The sequence below is a fragment of the Delphinus delphis genome, chromosome 16 (assembly GCF_949987515.2).
Source record: "Delphinus delphis chromosome 16, mDelDel1.2, whole genome shotgun sequence".
In the NCBI taxonomy this organism is placed as follows: Eukaryota; Metazoa; Chordata; class Mammalia; order Artiodactyla; family Delphinidae; genus Delphinus; species Delphinus delphis.
The window spans coordinates 37,126,807-37,144,738 of NC_082698.1; the positions used below are offsets into that span (position 1 = coordinate 37,126,807).

Consider the following 17,932-nt stretch of genomic DNA (forward strand, 5'->3'; position numbering starts at 1 on the left):
AATAAACGTTTGCTGTTGTAAGCCACTGAGTTGTTTATTACAAAGCATTGTTGTAGCAGTAGCTGAATAAGACAAATCCCATAGGAGCTCTCTTAACTGACCCCCACTTAACCAGATTCTTATATTAACCAATGCCTTCTTTTCTCTCTGTAAACATATCAACCGCCGTCCAATGCCTCTTAAATGTTCATAACTAGTAGGCTAATCTATTACAGCCACATCCTTCCACTCCTTCCAGTTGAGTCATATGCTTACTAAGAGTTAGTTTTTCCCCTAGCTTGTAACAGTAAAACAAACTCCTGGAATACTTTAATTTGGTTAGTTTTCCATTCTGCTAATTTTTTCGTGCTTGATGTGGGTCAGGCTTGTTTCATAGCTTGTCTATAGATGACCATATGACTATTGCCCTAATTGTGATTTCAAGAAAGCCACAAGATCACAGCCACCCAAAACATATTGCCACATGACTCCCTTGACAAGGTTTATCTAGGCCAGGGGATGGGGAGTGAGTATCATTTGCATGAAACCACTATATATGTTTGAAATAAGAAAGAGAAAGGCCTCTTTTAACTCCTCCCTGAAGTGTACAGTTAGCAGAGAAGAGTTTACTAGGGCTTAGATTTAAAAATAGACCTAGCCCTTGACTGAGGGGAAGATTCTAAGATTTCAGATGTGGACATTTCTGAAAGAGCAGCACAGTACAAATAATTCCTAGCTGGGATGCCGTGATAAGGGAACACCTCAGCGACAGCAACAAGGTGAAGGATGCTGGAGTAGACCTCATTGCTGATTAGTATTTTGCCCAAAGCCTCTTATGGGCTTGGAAACAACTTTTAACTGAAGAGTAGATGTATTGCAGTCAGGGAAATGACTTCATCAAATCTATGATTTTACTGTACACCCGTTGAGCAGCATCGAGGCCCCAGATGAAATCAAAGTGGTTCCAATCTGGCAATAGGTTGAAGTAATGGAGATTCCTGATTTGGGGGAGTACCCTGGTTACATCCTGGGGTGTTATAAGGACATCACTTCCACCAACCCAAATAGCAGTAGGCACTTTCATGGCAGTCAGGTCATATAGTGGGGGACGACTCTATGGAAGAGAGAGAAAGTACATTCATGAAAGGAAGCTCCTCAGAGCAACAACTGACTTCAAATAAATAGAGACTACTGAATATTTACTATGACCACAGGAAGAAAGCATGCAATGGGCTCTATATTCAAGGAGTGTGAAGGAACAAGGCAAGATGGCTAAATAAACTTTTGTAAACAAAGTAGGGTATATTCAATGCTATAAAACATTTGTCTTCTTTGAAGACAAAGAAGAAATTATTTCCAACTGGGGCTTCATATAAAGAGCAGTCATTTGAAATGACTCTTGAGGAATGGTTGGATTTTACAGACAAGGATGAAGGTGGCAGGCCTTTCCAGCAGGCAGGAATAACATGTATGCCATGGTCAGGAATGCCAAGCTGTCCAGTGTACCCAGAAAAGAAAATATGTAAGGGAATACTGTAGGGTATACGATTGGAGACAGTCAAGGTCTAAATGAAAGGCTGAAGCAGCTAGGCATCTTTCAGAAGTTTTGAAGACAAGGCAAGGTCATTTCTCAGAGCTCTGTCTTAGCATGATTGCATAGGCATCAGTTTGTGGGATGACTTGAAGAAGAAATAGGTTGGAAATGGGTCCTGAACAAAATCTAGACAAGCAGTTTGGATGACCCACATAAGGGGGTAACTGAAGCCATAGGGATGGCTAAGTTCTCCAAAGACAAAGGGGAGAGAGATTTGAAGAATTTTGGAGGAATTCTGACAATTTGAGAGCAGTGGGGGACAGAGAGTAGCCAGTCAGAGGACAAAGGGAGCAATCAAAAGGGGAAGGAAAAAAATCAGAGATGGTTATATTACGGAAGTCCAAATCAGGGGGGTGAGTTGCAAGGAGACTGTGGTAACTAACAGAAGATATAGGTGAGAATAGGCAATTATATTTGGCAATTAAAAGCCACAAGCAACTTTAAATAGAGTAGCTCTAATAAGAAGATGAAGACCAAAACTACATTTTCCAGGGTTCAGGAGTGAGTGGAGAAGTGGAAATACTTCTCCACTTCGCTTTTAAATATTAAAAAATGTTGATAAAAACAGAGTGATGGTAGGATGACTTGATAGAATTGATGGGTTGAGGGAAGGTTTTTTTTTTTTTGAGGGAAGGTTTTTTATTTGTTTTTCATAAGGGATAGGGATTCGTTTAAGATAATAAGAGAAGCCAGTAAGAAGATATGAGAAGAGATGGGGTCGAGGGCACAAGATCAGGATAACTTGCATAATAAGAGGACCTTCATTTTCTGAGAGTGAAAGGAAGGAGAGAATCAAGAAGACAGAGATTTTAAGATGGATTAGAGGGAAGTTAACAAATTTCATTCGTGCAACAAATAAGTATTAAGGGGCCAGTAAGTTCCACATACTCTGCCAGGTGAGACAATACTGGTGAACAAAAGAGAAGGAAATTCCTACTGTCATGAGGCTTACATGGGTTTATCCTCTTATTCTTAAAAAAACATAGAGTGGACACAGAGATTGTGCTGGGAACTTAAGGAGAAGACAAACTGTTGATACTTCTGAATGTAATGAAAATTGACTTCCAATGATCTAAAATTACAAACAAATAAAACAGGATTGGCCTGGAGTAGGGTAGGACCAGCTAGCTAACTGTGTGTAAATTCTGAGGACATTTACACTCTCAATACTTGTCATCATGTTGTACACTTCAATCTTAAATATTTTTTGGTCAGTTTTACCTCAATAAAGCTGAACTTGACAATAATGGTCTTACGTGTGTGTGTGTTTTGTTTTATTTTTTTGTAAATGTAAACAATATGTAACATGGTCATTACAATAATGAAAAAAGACAAATGTATGTAAAATCCAAAATGAGAGCCTCCTTTTCTCTTTCATGTCCATCCACTTCACTCTTCCTTTCTTCCCCTTTTTGAAAGTTATCACTTTAACATTTGCTGTTTATTTATTTTATGGCCTTTTTCTAAGCATTTGCAAATATATGCATTTGTAAATATACATTGTCTGAGGAGCAGGAAAAAACCTTTGCGGGTAATGAAAATATTCAATATCTTGCTTGTGATGTGGCTACATGAATGAATATATTTTTCAAAACTCACTGAGTTAGACACATAAAATCAGTGAATTTTACCGTATGTAAATCACACCTTAAGCTGATTAAAAATAATAATAAAATTATATATAGCTCTCTTTGTCTTAAGGGCTAGTAGAATCATTTCTCTAATAATTCAATCCATTACTGAGAAATTGACTGGTCTGATTGACTGATTTGATGTTCAGAAACAATTTCATCAATCTATGTTTGCGCTAATAGCCTTAAATATGTCAGTCTGGGAAAACATCAGAAAAATGTGCTTAGTTCATACTGAGAAGCCCAGCCCCTGACTTAGAGAAAGGAAGGTGGCAACAGGATTGATTAAAAGTATAGGAAGGCTAAATGAGTCTATAAATTTTGGTGCATAAAGTTAGAGGGAAAAAGTTGCCTTAAGATTCAACACTGCATGGGTGGAAAATTCTCTTAACTTTTACGTGTAATCCTAATTTTCTTCTGTTGCTATCAAGAAGCGTGTATTCATTTACTCTGTAAATTTTTATAGATTTTTATAAAGCAATGTTCATTATTATGCAGCCATTAAAAATAATGTTAAAAAAAACCCTCAGTAACATTGGTTATGTTTTGCTATGACTGTAAATAAAAAAGCAAGATTGAAAGTTGTGGAAAAGCAGTGGTGTTGAGATTGGAATAAATGTAATAAAATATTGATACATCTACTATAGTTATCTCTGGGTGGAGGGATTATAAATGACTTAACTCCCTTAGTATATAATTCTTTTATTTCTAGATTTTCTGAAATGAATACATATTAAAACTAGACTTGAAAAAAAAATCTCTATCAACCAATGTGAATGAAACCTATTGCCAGCTAGGATTCTTTTTACTCTCAAATAATTTATCATTGTAAGTTTTCAAAGCCACTCTCCTGGGGTCACTGAATAGCTCACCTGATTGTAATGATGCATGTTCTCTGCTTCACTTCCCCAGTCATAAGCTCTGAATTCATCAGATCCGTAAAGCTGAATTAAATGTTTTATAGAAAAGTAATATTCACAGTTAGAATCATGATTGTTAACAGCAAATCTTAGAAAAGCACTGTACGCTGGGAAGAAAATAAGGCTTCAGGATGAGCAGAAAGATATAAATAAATTTTACCAGTATGAAAAACAAGGTCGACAGAAAGTGATGCAATGATCTCCTTGGTTTGAAGGAAAAGCTAGTGGAAAACCAAGCCTCATTAAGGGGAAATCAAATCTCAGGTATTTCTCTCTCTGGGGAAGGCTCAGTTCTGAGGCTCTCCCAGTTTACCTTTTGTTTCAGCTCAGGGCCTATTTTACAAACTCTGATTTAAGATGGGGTTCATTTATGTCACCGACTTGGTCTGCCCCATCCCTTGTTCTTTCTCTTAAAATCCAGGGAAATCAAACCATAAAGGTGGTGACAAGGGCAAAAAGGAAGCCAGCTGCTAAGTTTCTTAGAACAGACATGCTAACTCTGTCCTTTCATATATAAAGAAAATTAAGGGAATAGTTTTCCATGACAAAGACCCTACCTGTTTTATATGCAGGATGTTCTGTATTGACGATCCAGTGGGAGCATGGGACATATACACATCCATTCGGCTCTGAAGGAAAAAGGACACTTATTACAGCATTAACCACCCAATGAAAAAACTATGCCTTTCAGAAGCAGATCATAATTATGCTAAGAACTAATAAACAAATATTGCGGTTTTGAAAGTGGCAAGGAAGAATCATCTAGATAATTACAAAGTCATGTCAGGCACTTGAATGTGGGTGAACCATGGGCTGACTGGTGGCATGGGCTGCTTGAGAGCAAACTTGCATCAGCTCTGAAGCTGTAGGATAATTTGCTTATTTTGAAGCAGAAGCAACAATGGACATCACGGAGCAAAGCAACAAAGAAAGGTACTCTGTGCAAGTGTGTGTGGGGGGGAGCTGGGTGTGTGTGTGTGTGTACAGATGTGATGATCACAGATCAATAGATCAAAAATCCTGGAGTTCAGGACCTAACTTTGTTAATGATAAGCTTTGTGACTTTGGGCAAGTTATTTATCATCTCTGAGTTTCTGTATTTTCATCTATTAAATGGACATGCTAAAAATCATACTACAGTTTGCTGTGCTCTTGTAAGGATAAAATAAAATACTACCAAAAAAAAGCTAAAAATCAATCACTTCCATGTGTACTGTACTTTAGTCTTCATAAATATAATAGAGATGAAAATTGTAGACATAAAATAGTACTGATAATTGTATGTCTTAGAATATAATGGAACAAATCAAGGAAACTATTAAAAATCTTTACTTTTGGAGAAGCAGGCTTTGAACAATCGTTCCTCAAGGTTTTTGGTCTAACACAACTTATCCTCTTAAAGAATGGGGGTAGGGTGGCTGGCCAAGAAAAGCTATTTTGGAACTAGCTTCACTGTAACAGTCTCCCTGGCTGCCATTTGGAATATGACAGAGATAACTACTCAACCACACTGGTCTGTAGTCTGAACTCCTCGTCCTCCTTGAATTCTCAGCAACAGGAATCAAGGAGTTGATGAAAACAGGACTTCTGCTCTTTCATAGGAGAGGGATTACACTCCATTCCATTCTGTCTTGTATGTTCCAAGTTAAATGATGAATTTTATTTGAGGTTAAATTCACACAAGTGAAGGCATACATGGAATAAATTTAATGCTTGTATGTACTTCTTTTCTATGATTTTATTTTATTTTTTAATATACTGTGTTGTACTGAAATAAAATCAAGTTGACTGTAGTAAGTGGTAGCTGATTGTGAACATGTGAAACCACTACCTATTGTGGAACAACTATTTTCTTAAATTTGACCAGGTATGAAAAGATGAAGCTGCCTATTGTCTTCCTCAGTCTTCACATTCATGGTCCATTGAATATCTAATCTTCTATGCATAGCAAATCTCTGCCCTTAAGTTTAGAATACCACATTAATTTATGTAGTATAATAGATACATCAAAATCAATCAAAGAAAAGCTGGAATTTCTAAAAGCGTCGAATGGCCCCAGAATCATTATACATACCACGTTCACATTTTTCATGTTGAATCCGGCCCATAAAGACATAAATTCAATACATATCACCCATAATATTTTATTGTTGCAGATTTTGGTAGAAGGTGACTTGCCTGTTTTATCTCCTAAAAAGAAACCTTTGGTACCAAAAATCCTCTGTAAAAATAAAAAATAATTATTCTTTTGAGGACCATTTTCAGACTTCTTGACATTCCCTTCATCCCAGGAATGAGAATTCTCGGGGCTCTACTTATATTTTTATATTTATTTGCTGTTTTGGTCAAGGAGACCAAGTCATTCAGGAAAAGTTCCTATTTATGAATTGGTCTCCACCCAGCTAGTATCATCAAACATAATTTACAAGGAGACTGCAGTAAGGACCCTCAACCTCAAATTAGCTAATTTCTCCACAGTGAAGCTCTCCCACATTCTGTCCAATCAGCGATTGCCTATATTTCTCATTAAATGGCAAGAAAGGTAGAGCAGTTTCTCCTTAAGGTCAAATATTGCCTTGAATAGGAAGGAAAAGAAGGGTTTTTCCCTATTACCCATGTACACGTCACATTTCTGGTAGTGTTCCAGGGTAGCCAGCTTTTATGCTGAAAGGTAGAGGATGGAGTACTGAAGGGAGGGTGCCACTGGACAGAAAAAAAAATGATGTCTTGGGAGGCAGCATAGTTAAAACTTCTAGGGCTTTTGGAAAAGCAAGCTTGGGTGGGCATCTCTGATGGGAGGACTGGAGCTTCTAGGGGCAATGGATATTATGAAATGGTGGGTGGGCCAGAGAATGGGACTTAAAGTGGCGGGAAGTTTGACAATAGAGGATAAGAAACTGAGATAAGTCAGGGACAATATGTGCCTCAGACCCGACCTATGTAGGCAAAGCCACACATATGCAAAACTGGTGTATTTAGAAATAGATGTGTCTATCTCTGAATTTAATTCAACTAATTTGTCTGCTCAACTCTGCCCAAATGTAGTAAACATCCAAAACTAACTGATGTCAGCACACTTTAAAATAGAACTATCAACGACAAAAAAGGGAAGTTATATCACTTGAGCTTACTAAACAATACCAAAAAACTACTATCAAACCAATCATTAGGCCTCATGGAAGTTCTTCCTTGTGTTAGCTCACAAACACTTTTTTTCCCATTTCTACCTCTTCACCTCAGACCAGGACCTCACTATATATATGAATTATTGTGATACCCTAATTGGTCTCCTTGACTTCATTTTGGTCAAAATTTATTCTATCCTTCTCTCCAAATTTGAGGGGCAATCTTGATAAAATACTGTGTTCATTGTGGCAATGGCCTTTTTAGAGAAACAAAAAGCAAACAGAAAAAAACTTTCAAAGAATAAAATCCCAAACTCACAATTGACCATCAAACTACTTTTCCAACCATTGGAAAATAACCAATAAATACTTGAATGAATAATTCAGCTGTAAGACATTTACTCTTTGGAATCTTAGCTTTAGTAAATTAGAGCAAGCTCCCATATGGGAAGGGTTATATTATTCAGGCTTTTCTAACATCAAAGTCAGGGATATCAGTGATCCCATGTAACTTGGAAAATGTCTTCCATTTGGGCACTGTGAATTCATTGACATGCCCAGGGGAATAAGAATGGAACAAGGAAACTTGTGAGTAGATCTTAAACTGACACGGCAGTCAGCTCAGTTAGAAATTCTGATTTATACTCAGGTCTGTTAATAACTGAGTATAGTGAATTGCATATGGGAGCTGTAGACATTGTGGCATAGACAAACACACACAAGGACACATCCACTCCAAGCACATGATCCCAGAGTCTGGTTTCTACAGATTTCATCTAAATGTGCTACTTTTGTTTCATAATAGATTTTAAAATAATAAGGATCTATCATCCAAAAGGAGATCCTCATATACTTTTTGGCACAAGGAAGAGCCTACCTTGACTGAGGAACTTGGAAGTAGGAAAAAACTGGTAAAAATGCCCGTGGGGTATTTGAATGAGATCACAGGACTCAAGGCAAAATTCATTTTGATTCTTTGTGCCAGTTCAGGCATGGTGGCAAAGGCTGCAAACCCTGAGAGAACAGGAGACAAGACGATCTTGTAAAAATTAGAAGTATTTAGGCAATGTTTCTACTAACAAAAGTGGGACTCTGCTTTGTCATTTTCATCCTTTTACTGCACTCATCTTGGAGATGAATTGGGAAACTCTTCTAAGTTATCCTGCAGGGTTAATCTGCCTTCAGCCCTGTCTGCTCTCCAGTCTCCATTTTTCTCTTATTCTGGACAATTTAACTGGGTTGGGGAAAGTGAAGGATACGTTGCTGGGGCAACTCCTGCCGAGTAAACTGGGGACACCTTCACTTCCCAAGCGTGGGGTAAGTGCTGGCAGTATTGTCCCTTTACCACCAACTCTGAGATGTCAGAGTGAGTCACAGAGCCTCTAGTTTGTGGGAGGTGAATCAATCAGCTCTTTCTGCACTATCGTCCAGTTATGCCACAGTTTTTCTTTCTCACAGTTGATGAGATTTCATTGCTCTCAGTGCTTCATTGGATGCTTACCAAAACCTCTGGAATCTTCCCTGCATCCGAAAGGGAACGGGCTTTCCCTCAGTCCACCATGGTCCCAGTAAGGACCATACGTCTCCATTTGCTCTGACTGTTCAGGAATAGCATTGCATCCATATCTAGCACTATGAGGATGAGGGTGGGGGTCAGCCTCACACGGGAAAGGCTATGTGGAGGATCTCCGTGTTTGGGATCCCCGAGGTACTTTCCTGGGCCCCCCTCCACTGTGTGTGTGTGTGTGTGTGTGTGTGTGTGTACGTAGCCATAGCAGGGGTTTTTTTCTTCTGAACTTCTTGTTGAAATATTGAAACTGTCTTAGCCAGAAAAGGAACTGGCTGAGTAATTGATACAAAGACTGAAACAGGCATAATTGTTCCCCCAGAAGATGTCTAGAAATGTGTGGAGGTGAGTTTTTTTGTTTGTTTGTTTGTTTTTGCGGTACGCGGGCCTCTCACTGTTGAGGCCCCTCCCGCTGCAGAGCACAGGCTCCGGACGCGCAGGCTCAGCGGCCATGGCTCACGGGCCCAGCCGCTCCGCGGCATGTGAGATCTTCGCGGACCGGGGCATGAACCCGTGTCCCCTGCATCGGCAGGCGGACTCTCAACCACTGCACCACCAGGGAAGCCCTGGAGGTGAGTTTTTGATGGTCATACTGACTGGGGAGCCCAACTGTTATTTAAGGGGCTAGGACCTGGCTTGTTAAATGTCCTATAGAGAGTGGGTCCTTCCCACATACCAAAAATTTCTCTGCTCAAAAGGCAAATAGCGCTCACTGAAAAATGTCATGCCCTAAATGCAACGCAGGGCCCTGATGATGAAATTTACCGTTTTCTCTGCTAATCAGATATGAGAGCATATCTGAGTCCTCTCCACTTTTCTAGACGCCACTCAAGTCGTCCTTCTCCCTGCAGTTTCTCCACGGCGCCCAAGCACCCCGTCGGTGAAGGCAGAGTGACCTGGTTTGAATTAATGTGCCACCGTTTATGTATTAAGAGACCTTGAAGGAGCCACTTAATTTCTTTGAACTTCTGTTTCCTTTTCTATGAGATGGAAATAATAATGGTAGGATTGTTCTGAAGCTTAGACAGAGATTGTAGGAAAGGTCCTGAACAGAGGACCCTAAACATAGTAAAGGCTCCTAAGTGTTAGCTATTATGGTGTAATTATTTTCCTGTTAGTGACAGTTTTTTGGGGGGTGGGGTTGGGTCCCCTTATTAGTTCTTTGATCCTCTTTTAGTGTATTCGCTCTCATGTTCACTGCCTAGTCTAAATTTGTAAGCTGCCTATCAGTACAAAGCACTGGTAAACACCTATTTGCTCTTGATGATAATGAGACTAGTGTAGGAATATTTATTGTCTCTTGCACAGTTTCACCCAAACTAAAATACTGCATTTTCATATAACCCAGTCTCTTAAAACTGGAAACTTTAGTGGAAGATTACTAACAAATTTATACTTTTAATAGTATGGGTTCCTTTAAATTTTTATGTGGAGCTAGACTATTGATTTCTTAGAAAAAATCTAGGAACCACACATTCAAAGTACATTTCCTGGACTTAAAAAAAAATCTATATAGTGCTTACAATTAATTGCTACTCCATAAATATTAAATCATACACTAAACGGATAAGCCCAGTTGATTTACTGTAGTAAGCTTATGTGGTCTGATTCACAAACAAAATGTTACCATATCTTTTCAATTTGTTCAAATATCAGTATAAGCCTCTCTTTTTTATTTTTTAAAATTCCATGTGGGTTGTGAGGAAGGTATGATTGATGCATAGTTAACGTTCTTCAAGGATATTTCATGGCATTTGGCTTTACTTTTTCAGCTTGGAGGTGATCTAGAGACTTACCCTTTGGAAATACCTGTTTGGATTTTGAGCACAGATTATTCCTGGGAAATTACGTCACCATTACAAATGTGTTGCGGTGACCGGAAATAGATGAAAGGCTCATCCTACATATTCACAGTCTCTGGAATTCAGGTTCACAGCCACTTAGGGAACTAGGGTTATGTGCCCAACACAGGACAGAGAATTAAGGACACTGTAAACGTAAAACAGTTACTCTGTTCCAATTCAAAGGTGAACTTTTGCATGGCTCTGACCCTTGTAAAGTGTTGACCCTTGTAAACATACCTATTGTAGTACCAAGTGAATGTCCAATGAAATACAACTTCTCTTGACCAGTTTTGTTTACAATGAAGTCTATTATTCCTGGGAGATCATATTTGGCCATTTCATCAAAGCTGAAAAATAAAACAGGGACTTATAAATATTCCCAACTAAGTTCAAAACTCAGAGCACTTGCTTGTTTATTTTTTACACACAGAATTCTGTGCTGTCCACTTACATGGTTTGTATTTCATTATTTATTCATTTACACATAGGCTATTGTAGCTTTTCTTTGCTGCACTTATATGTGTTACTTTCTAATAACAGGAATGATTTTGAGACTTGTGTAAACTACATTATCTGAAGTTTAATCTTGTCATTCTTCCTTTTCGTTCCCTTCTCTTGCATTTCTTTTACTGTCCTTTCCCTACCTGGTTTGCATGCCTCTACTTCAGTCTCCGCCAGGGAACTTCAAGACTCTTAGGGCCACTTAATACCCGGCTTTGGAAACAGAACTGGTTGTAAATCATGATTCTACCATGTACTAGCTGAGTAACTTTTCATAAGTTACTTAAATGCTCTGAGCTTAAGTTTCCTTATCTGTGAAATGAACATGATAATACTATACGGCAGGGCTGCTATAGGGGTTGGAGAGTATTAAAGGAATGACTCTGGCTGCTGTCAGACACTTAGTCAGATGTTACTATTATTAATATTTCTGTCCATATAGAGATATATTCAATATATACCAAAATCCTATAGTACCAGTTCGACCAACATTAATGCAAGAGAACAAAAAAGGCCTAAGTAACATATAGTAGAATTCAGTACCTCAGGAACTAAGGGCCTGCTTATTAGAAGAACATGAGAGGAAATATAGATTGGTACTCACCAGTATAAGAGAACGGTTGTGATGCCTTATAGTAAATAAACTCCAAGCTCCCAGCTGAGGACCAACCACACAAAATATTTCCCAATGCTTGCCCTGGGGCAAAAGGTCGGACCCTAACAATTTCATCTATTCTTTCTTTCCTTCCACCTTGTCAGTGGGTACTGAATATTTCATTAACGTGGTTTTGCTCTAGCAGCAGGCTTTAAACCAACAGGGAGTTTAAGCCTGAGAAAGGATGTCCACTGTTGGCATCAGCCTGTCCTTTGGTGACAGCAGAAAACACTTTCATTAAAAGAAGCCGTCAGCATATCAAAAGATTCTTTTCTCTTGCCTATTAACAAGGTTAACAAGGTTTTGTTTTCCTGAAAATGGTATTCTACACATGCTCGACCACAGTTTCTGTAGGTAAAATATGGCACTGATACACATCTTCTTTGCAAAACTGATTGGCTGTCCAAGAGAAAAAACTTGTAACAGCATCACTAGGATAAACATAAGCTTCATGAGGGCAGAGACTTTGTCCACTCTTGGATGCTCAGGGCCTAGAACAGTGCATAGAGTAGGCACTCAATAAACACTGGTTGAATGAGTGCATACTCTGGTCACAGGAATTTCCTAAGCTGTCCCTTGGGACATACTTATAATGTATAGTATTGGATAGAATTGTATGTTAAAATGACCCTGTTGAGATGATATAATTCGTTTGTGGGAGAATCAATGGAAATCAGAGCTTCTTGCTGTTTATTTCCTTCGAGATGTTAATAGAAATTACGAGGAGCTGTGTGACTCCAAGTATCATGCGTTATTGTTAATACCACCCACACTACTACATTGAAAGGACTTGTCTCAAATTGCCTTCATGAGCTTTCATAGATATAGTTTACCTAAAGGCCCAGAATTCCTCTTCATTCACTGAGAGTGTTTTGTGTCTCCTTGACCAAGTGTTGCCCCGACTGTTTCCCATCCATACATCGTAACCTGCATCTGCTAGAAGGAATCCAAGGCTGCCATTGGCGTAATTCTCAAGCCAGGAGGCACCGTCTGCAAACAGAGCATGCTGCAAGTATACAACTGGCTGGGCACCTGGAAGGAGGGAGGAAGGAAGAGAGAGAAATTTATAATAAATAGAGCATCTCGGGAACATGATAGAACACACACACACACACACACACACACACACACACACACACACACACACTGGGAAAAGCAAAAACCAAAAACAGCATTCACTTTTCCCCTTGTCATTAGTGTAGAGTGTTGTAATCACATAACAAGTTTTTTGAGCACATACTTTGTACCTGGTGTTACGCTGATTGGTTGACATGCATGAGCTTATTAAATTCTTACAATAACTCTATAAAGTAGGTCCTACTTTGAGGATCCTCATTTTATACATGTGGAGACTTAAGGTAGTTAAGTAACTTTCCTAAGGGGTCATTCAGCTAATAAGGTACATGGGTAGGACTCAAGCCTGGTTCTGTTTCGTGCCAAAGCGTGTGCTTGTAACTGCTCTGCACTATGTATTCACTTTTACATGTATCTCCTGGGTTTGACTTACAGAGACATGAAGATGCTCATGTTTGATGGAGTCTTATGCCTCCTCCAGGAGGAGGGGGAGGTGAGCATAAATGTACAATGACTATTTCCTCACCAAACTTCCAGTCAAACCCCCAGCCTCTGCCCCCTGAAGAGTATTTGAAAACTATAGCAGTAAAGTCAGCTCAACGCCCTCTTGTGAACTCTCAAGTTTCTGAGGAAAAGAACCAGGACGGAAGATTCTATGACTTAGTAGTTAAGAGCACAGGCTCTGGAGTCCGGCTTTCTGGGTTTGAATTCTGGTTCTGTCATTTGCCATTTGTGTGACTTGGAGCCTATTACATAACCTGTTTTACCTCAGTTTCATGATCTGTAAAATGGTAACTCTTAATAGTGCCAACTTCATAGGGTTTCCGGGAGGTTTAATTCATTTAATTCATTTAAAGCATTTAGAAAGATACACCTAATAAATGTCTTTTAACTCCAAATCTTCCCCAAATTCTCCCTCCTTAAGTAAAGCCTTTCTTGTAAAAGTTTTCTCCTTTTGTGTTTCATAGCACCTCCCTACCCCACCCCTCGCCGTGCCTAATATTGCAAGATTTAGCGAAAACCAAAACAAAGATAAACAAAACAACCCAGGATGCCCTGTTAAATTTGAATTTCAGATTAACAATGAATAACTTTGTCATATAAGTACATCATAAAGTGAGATTTACATGAAAAACTCATCTGCTGTTTATCAGAAATTCAACTTTACCTGGGCATCTCATATTTTAGATAGTAATCCTACCCATGTCCCACTCGCAGTTTTTCTTGTGAAACTCTTGAATTCTTGAACTACATGACTTTAGCTGCCTCTGAATGTGGATGGGAGATGAGATGATTCATGGGGGGGGATGAGATGATTCATGGTAAATGGTCTCATTTACCATGAATCATCTCATGGTAAATGATTTGGTAGGTAAAGGCCACTGGGCCTTTGCAGATATTTTGCTTGCTCTTCTCTCTCCCTCCTCAGGGACTTTGCAGTTATATTCCCACCCCCCCATTTTTTTTTTTTTTTTTTTTTTTTTGCGGTACGCAGGCCTCTCACTGCTGTGGCCTCTCCCGCCGCGGAGCACAGGCTCCGGACATGCAGGCTCAGCAGCCGTGGCTCACGGGCCCAGCAGCTCGGCGGCACGCAGGATCCTCCCGGACCGGGGCACGAACCCACGTCCCCTGCATCGGCAGGCAGACTCTCAACCACTGCGCCACCAGGGAAGCCCTATATTTCCCCTTTTAAAGAGTGTAATTTGTCTGCTTTTGCATGGCTCGTTCCTCATTCTAGAATGGAGCCTTAGTAACCCCATGCTCTTTCATTGCATAAACTGTCTGTTCGTCAGGTCAAAGCATACATGAATGTTAAAGTTTTCCTTCCTGGAAAAAGTTTCAGAAATGCCACTGTCATTTAATTGGGTTTTTTTAATCCTGCAGAGGGAGGCCTGTTGATTCTAGAGGGGGCAGGAGAGACTCTTTTGGGATACCCTGCAGCCAGCTTCATACAACCCAGCCAATCTCTTTCCAACAGTGAGGAAATCCACTATTCGGAATACAGCAATTTTCCACATGAGAAATCAGTAATGAGCTAACAAAATGTAGGCTCCACCTCTGCATTTACTCCCTAAGAAGAAAGCCTGGTGGCAGTCAAGAAGATCTTGCTCTTTGTAATTGTAGGTTTTTGCCTGTCTTCAGAGAATTGGAAAAGAATGAGACTCCCTGTTAACAATGTAAAGACTAATCCAAAATTCAAACCAATTTTGATAAATCAGTCATTGTCTTAATGAACAGCCAGCAATAAACTTTAGTCATATGCAATTCTCCTTCTCAGGAGAGACACATCTTCCACCTGTGCTCCTATTGTCTCTTCGTCCATGGGGGATTCTGTTGACACTGAGTATGTACCCATCTTGAGTGGTGACTTCGTACTCCTCACTGGGGTAGCCATTGTAGGTGATGATTTCACTCTGCCCAGTAAAAATATGAGCGTTAGCTAAACATCTTCTCTAAAGGTTATCGAAAGGAACTAGAAAAAAGCAACTAGTGTGTGCTTTTTGGGGCAAATTATCTGAAATCTGTAGCCCCAGGTAACTGTAAAATTAATTTACTGCATAAAGTCTTGATAGAAAAATAAGTAGACTATTAGAAAATGTCTGCTAGTGTAAATTTTTGGGGGGGTTGGAGATAATATCTAGCATTGACCCACTCTTCTGACAAAACTATATTCTCAAGTCATTTGTCTTTTTTTTTTAAAGTATACATATATATATTTGATTGAAGTATAGTTGATTTACAAAGTTGTGTTAGTTTCTGGTGTATAGCAAAGTAATTCAGTTTTATATATATATATACACACACATATACGTATTATATATATTCTTTTTCATATTCTTTCCATTATGGTTTATTACAGGATATTGAATATAGTTCCCTGCGCTAGACAATAGAACCTTGTTGTTTATCCATTCTATATGTAATAGTTTGCATCTGCTAGTCCCAAACCCTCCCCTGCCCCACCCCCCAGCAACCAGAAGTCTGTTCTCTACGTCTGTGAGTTTGTTTCTGTTTTGTAGATAAGTTCATTTGTGTCATATTTTAGATTCCACATATAAGTGACATCATATGGTATTTGTCCTTCTCTTTCTGACTTACTTCACTTAGTATGATAATCTCTATGTCCATCAATGTAGCTGCAAATGGCATTATTTTATTCTTTTTTATGGCTGAGTAAAATTCCATTGTGTGTGTGTGTGTGTGTGTGTGTGTGTGTGTGTGTATACCACTTTTTTTAAACTTTTTGTTTTATATTGGAGTACAGTTGATTAACAATGTTGTGTTCATTTCAGGTATAGGACAAAGTGATTAAGTTATACATATATATGTGTCAACTGTCTTTTGAGACCCCTCTTGGTTTAAAGATAATAAAACCATAGTCCAGTAGAGGGCAGTCCTATATATCATCCAGAGGGCTTAAAATAGAAATTCTTAATATTCTTAAAAATGTAAATTCAAAAGAGGAAGTTATCTATAAAAAATATAATTCTGCTTTATATTGCTAGAAAGTATTACTTATTCAGCCAAAAGAGAAGATCTACCTAGCTTAACTCTTGGAGAACTGTTAAAAATCACCCATGTTTTATGTTTTCTTATCAGAGATTTTTCTGCCATACAGGAGCTTTAATATCTCACAATCAATTAATCTGCTTTATTTGATGGTCTTGGGAATTTTCCATCACTTACAATATTCATCCACACTTCAGGATTTGCTTCTTTCTCCAAATTAAAGAATCCGCCAGCATTTAAAGTTCCACAAATCAAATAGGTTGTTGTTAGAAACAGCCACATCACGCGAATGCCTGGCGTAAAACATTTAATAACCACAGATTAATGTCATATGTCAAAGTAGATTCACGAAATTAAAATAGAGAAAGCTGAGACAGCGTGGAAGGGAGCAAATACAGTGAGCTAACTCCGAGCCCTATTCATCTATTTTTTTCACATAGAAATTGCCCTGACATAGTCCACTTCCAGAAATGAAATGAATTCAATCTAGTATGAAGCCTTCTTTTTTGTTTTATTTTAATCCAAGCTTTTCAATTAATTTAAATCTTTGCTCACCTGTGAGTTGTCAGAACACATGAAGATTCAGAGGACAAGTTTCCATACCATGGCAAAGCTAAAAGTGGAGTTATCCTCTAGTCTCATCCAGCAACCCACCAAAAAAACAAGAGCCATGAACAAGGAAGCTTCAGACAGGCTTATGATCAGTTTTAAGTGATGTGATTATTTTTCTTGTGGACACCCAAAGGCAAATTTGGCACATTTAAATGTGCAGTGTCTCCTCCTTGGCATGGCTTAAAAGCATGTCTCCTCAAACCAGCCTGACCATAATCGCCAGGCAGATTACTCATCATAGGGGAGTTGCAGTCCAATGGCCTGAGTTCGAAGTCCAGCCTCACCATGAACAAGATTTCTGACCTTGGGTAAGTTATTCAGTAGCTTTGTCTCCTGGTTTTCTCACTGGTAGCATTAGGATAATAATGTAACTTACCTTATAGGGCTGTAGGGAGGATTAAGTGACACACAAAGCACTAAGCCCAGTGTGAGCTTTCACTATTTTTTTAAAATCTAAGAACGAACAAGAGAATAACATCAGAGAGGCTTTACTGTAACAAATTAATGACAGACTTCTAGAAATTCAGAATTTACTTTTGAAGTTAAATAGCTTTCGATAAATTTGCTATCTGGATGAAGACGATTTTACTTTTGTAAATGTTATATAATTAAAAACATTTAGAAACTAATAACTATTGAGGGCTTAGCTTGTGTCAGACACTATTCTAAATGCTTCACATTGTGTTATTTAAACCTCAGAGAAATGCCATAAAGCAGCTACTGTTATCATTCTCATTTTTGTCAATGAAATTAACAATGGCTTAGAGAGATGAAAGATCTGCCCAAGGTTACAGAACAGAGAGGTGACAGAACTAGGACAGGAACAAAGGCAGCCTCAGCACAGAGCCCTTACACCTGGCTACCACTCCCAACCTCTCTCCCGATTGTGATAAATTTTGATCTTACCTAGTTATGTGAGC

At 38.8% G+C, this 17,932-nt stretch overlaps 1 protein-coding gene across 1 annotated transcript; it reads right to left on the bottom strand.

Annotated features, from left to right (window-relative positions):
- LOC132439826 (lipase member N) lies at positions 1-17,071 on the bottom strand. The gene is made up of 10 exons (XM_060034526.1): positions 16,956-17,071; positions 16,578-16,693; positions 15,187-15,304; positions 12,650-12,848; positions 10,898-11,007; positions 8,127-8,263; positions 6,199-6,345; positions 4,682-4,753; positions 4,077-4,148; positions 1-1,093 (listed from the first exon to the last, which is right to left on the bottom strand). Exons 2-10 carry the CDS (start codon positions 16,680-16,682, stop codon positions 860-862), a joined length of 1,194 nt encoding a protein of 397 aa, XP_059890509.1. The 5' UTR covers positions 16,683-16,693; positions 16,956-17,071; the 3' UTR covers positions 1-859.
- Between the last annotated feature and the right edge of the window lie 861 nt (positions 17,072-17,932).

Coding starts and splice junctions, on each gene's coding strand:
- LOC132439826 (XM_060034526.1), bottom strand. CDS start 16,682: ATGTGGCTGTTTCTAACAACAACCTATTTGATTTGTGGAACTTTAAAT. Junction 15,305..16,577: donor CTGAAGTGTGGATGAATATT/GTAAGTGATGGA, acceptor TTTACTGGGCAG/AGTGAAATCATCACCTACAA. Junction 1,094..4,076: donor ACATGCATCATTACAATCAG/GTGAGCTATTCA, acceptor TCTCTTCCATAG/AGTCGTCCCCCACTATATGA.